Below are 3862 nucleotides of genomic sequence, written 5' to 3'. Positions count from 1 at the left end.
AGAATGCCTGCTGGTTTCGCCTCCACAGCCTGGGGAGGAGCCCGAACGTCCTACGCCCGAGTGGGAGGAGCCCGAACGTCCTACGCCCGAGTGGGAGGAGCCCGAACGTCCTACGCCCGAGTGGGAGGAGCCCGAACGTCCTACGCCCAAGAGGGGGGAGTCGGTGCGTCCACAGCCCAAGAGGGAGGAGTCGGTGCGTCCACAGCCCAAGAGGGAGGAGTCAGTGCGTCCACAGCCCAAAGAGGGGGGAGTCGGTGCGTCCATAGCCCAAGAGGTGGAAGTCTGCGCTTCCACAGCCTTAGGACCCAAGCTGCAGTCCCAAGAGCCAGAAGGGGAGGAGTTACAGGCTCAACCCCCTGAATTTTTCTGGGGGGGAGAAGGGCAGGATGCTGGTGTTCCCCAGCAGCCTCTATTTATGCTGCTGAAGGGAGTACGGCACACACCAGCCCAGCCGCCACAGCAGAGGGAGCCAGCACCGCCACAGCCTCCCTCTGAGTGGCCAGCATCCGCCCCATCGCCTCTGCCTCCACCACCACCAGGAGCAGAGCAGCAGGAGCTGCCTCTGTCTCCACCACCACCAGGAGCAGGGCAGCAGGAGCTGCTTCTGTCTCCACCATCACCAGGAGCAGAGCAGCAAGAGCTGCCTCTGCCTCCGCCACCTCCACCAGCAGAGGGTGAATGCCTGCTGGTTCCACATCCACCGTCGTGGGAGGACTGCTTGCCCCTCCCACCTCCACCAGCAGAGGGTGAATGCCTGCTGGTTCCGCCTCCACCGTCGTGGGAGGACTGCTTGCCCCTCCCACCTCCACCAGCAGAGGGTGAATGCCTGCTGGTTCTGCCTCAACCGTCGTGGGAGGACTGCTTGCCCCTCCCACCTCCACCAGCAGAGGGTGAATACCTGCTGGTTCCGCCTCAGCCGCCGTGGGAGGACTGCTTGCCACTCCCAGCTCCACCAGCAGAGGGTAAATACCTGCTGGTTCCGTCTCAGCCGCTGTGGGAGGACTGCTTTCCCCTCCCACCATCGCCATTGCCTGGGGATGGCTGTTCTGTATCGCCTGGGGCTGCCTTTTGTTCTCCACAGGACACAGGGTACGAGGGAGAAGTGGAGCTCCCGCTGCCGCCTCCATGGCCAGGGGCTCCCCTCCCGAGTTCGCCTTCCGAGGGTCCGCTGCGGCTGCCGTCGCCTTCCGAGGGTCCGCTGCTGCTGCCGTCGCCTTCCGAGGGTCCGCTGCTGCTGCCGTCGCCTTCCGAGGGTCCGCTGCTGCTGCCGTCGCCTTCCGAGGGTCCGCTGCTGCTGCCGTCGCCTTCCGAGGGTCCGCTGCTGCTGCCGTCGCCTTCCGAGGGTCCGCTGCTGCTGCCGTCGCCTTCCGAGGGTCCGCTGCTGCTGCCGTCGCCTGGGGTCGCCAGGGATCCTGCTTCGCCTGGGGTCGTCGAGGGTCCGGCTTTGCCTGGGGTCGCCAGGGATCCTGCTTCGCCTGGGGTCGTCGAGGGTCCGGCTTCACCTGGGGTCGCCAGGGATCCTGCTTCGCCTGGGGTCGCTACACGATGGCCGGAGCTCCAGGAAAGGGAGCTGCCAGAAATGAAGAAAGGGGGGGAGGTCAGGAGACCAGCTCCCCCAGCCGCACTTTCGCGGCTGGAGATCATGTGGTCGGAGCCCCACGGAGGGGAACTGCCGGCCATGAAGAAGGGGGGAGAGGTCAGGAGACCAGCTCCCCCAGCCGCACTTTCGCGGCAGGATAGAGTGTGGCGGGAGCCCCGGAAGAGGGAGCTGCCGGCCACGAAGAATGGGGGGGTGCCAGAGATTCCACCATGGCCACCCCCCAGAAGTAACTTGCTTCCCCCTCTTCCGGGACTTTAAGACTGAGGGGGGAGGTGGCCGTTGGGGCCATGTGTGCTGCGCACAAGGGGGGGCATGTGTGGCGGAGTGTCCCGCCCCTATTTATTATTATTTGTATTTTTGTTTGCGGCGCGGGTAAAAGCGCCGCGTCTTTTATTATTATTTAAAAACCCCGTGAGGATGCATGGCTGATCAGCTACTGATTATTTAAATAGCTGACAGTCATGCATCCTTACCAAACGCGTGCAGACTCTGGCCGGGGGATAATAAGATAATTACCAACTAGTTAAATCCCTCGGCCAGAGTATATAAACCAGCAGCTCTCTGCACTTGAGGTTGGGGTGTTGGAGTAGAGAGTACGGGGAACGGAGAGAAGGAATAACATTTAAAAAACAATTGCTAATACGTGCTGGATTATCCAGCACGGCACTTACTTGTTTGTTTATTTATTCGTTTGGCCCTCGTGCCCTTTTGTTTGTATTTTGTTTAAATCTTTTGTTTGTTTATTATTAAATACGCTGAGTGCTTTTGCACTCGGTTTCACCCGCCTATCCACTGTTTTGGAGTCAGTTACTTCCTGGTCCGTGACGTCATCCACCACACCACTGCGAGCCAGACTGCCACAGGTGGTAGCCCTGTAGTACTGTGCGTGCGTCCGCGGCCAATGGCTGTAACCCAGGAGAGCCCTGTTTCAGCCATGAGCTTAGTTAGTTTAGTTTTTATTGTTTGGTTCGCTCTCTCCACCAAGCCTCCGCTTGTGGGGTGGTAGCTACAGTGTGTGCGTAAATCAATTTGTAGGCTTTCAGAAATGTTCTGTACCACACTGTTCACAAAATGAGAACCATTGTCAGATGTCAATTTAGATGGCAGACCCCATCGGGGTATAATCTCTCTCATCAGGCTTTTTACTACTGCCATAGCTGTGGCATGTCTGCAGGGGAATGCTTCAATCCATTTAGAAAAAGCGTCAATTATCACAAGGCAGTACCTGTAACCTTGGCAAGGTGTTAATTCAATAAAATCCATCATGACATGTTCGAAGGGGCCCTCCGGCCTCGGATGAGCTGATACGGACATGGGCGTGCTGCGGCCTACATTGTTGGTCATACAAATCACACATTTAGCACAAAATTGGTTAGCATATGTAGAAAAACCTGGAGCAAACCAAAAATTGTTAACAACATTCACCACCCCTCCCTTTGACACATGGTCTTGGCCGTGTGCCAACTTAGCTACATAAGGGAAACATGAACGGGGAAGGGCAGGCAACCCAGTGGGTCCTCGCCAAATCTTATGAGTAGAATCATAAGAGCATTTGTTTTTCCACAGAGCTATCTCGGCAGGTCCCACACTGTGTTGAAAGTCAGCTACATCCTGTAAAGAAAATACAGATTCAGTTAAGGCAGGTAATGACACCATTTGGATCACAGGGGCCTGAGTTGATGCGGCTGCTGCTTTAGCAGCAGCATCTGCAACAGCATTCCCTTGAGAGACAGGATCAGAAGCGTTAGTGTGTGCCTGGCATTTACATACAGAAATGGCTTTTGGCAGCAGAATAGCTTCCAACAAGTTGGCCACCAGTTTAAAGTGACATATGGGCTTCCCCGTAGAAGTGAGAAAACCCTGCTGTTGCCAGAGGGTGCCAAAGTCATGTACGACCCCGAAGGCATAGCGACTATCAGTATAGATGGTAACAGTTTGACTTTGAGCCAAAATACAACCACGGGTTAGGGCGAACAGTTCTGCGGCCTGAGCAGAAAGGTTGCCAGGTAGTCTAGCGCTTTCTAGTACAGCAGTTGCAGTAGTTACTGCATATGCAACTAGAGGGTCACCCGCTGGAGAGCGCTGTGCTGAGCCATCAACAAACAATTCTAAATCAGCATTCAATAGGGGCACATCAGTAAGATCGGGTCGTGGCTTGCAGACCTGTTCTACTAAGGCGGTGCAATCGTGAGGCTCTCCATCGGCTTCTGTAGGAAGAAGTGTAGCAGGGTTAAGCACAGTACAGCGTTTTAGCACAACATG

General features: G+C 56.3%; 1 protein-coding gene across 1 annotated transcript; it reads left to right on the top strand.

Moving 5' to 3' along the window:
• The first annotated feature begins 578 nt into the window (after nucleotides 1-578).
• On the top strand, nucleotides 579-1899 carry LOC131737861 (uncharacterized). Its single transcript, XM_059029644.1, has 2 exons — nucleotides 579-962; nucleotides 1082-1899. The coding sequence occupies exon 2, from the start codon at nucleotides 1126-1128 to the stop codon at nucleotides 1738-1740; it is 615 nt and encodes a 204-aa protein (XP_058885627.1). The 5' UTR covers nucleotides 579-962; nucleotides 1082-1125; the 3' UTR covers nucleotides 1741-1899.
• The last annotated feature ends 1963 nt before the right edge of the window (nucleotides 1900-3862 follow it).

This window comes from Acipenser ruthenus, chromosome 8 (genome assembly GCF_902713425.1).
Source record: "Acipenser ruthenus chromosome 8, fAciRut3.2 maternal haplotype, whole genome shotgun sequence".
Classification (NCBI taxonomy): domain Eukaryota; kingdom Metazoa; phylum Chordata; class Actinopteri; order Acipenseriformes; family Acipenseridae; genus Acipenser; species Acipenser ruthenus.
This window is presented reverse-complemented; position numbering and strand designations above follow the sequence as displayed.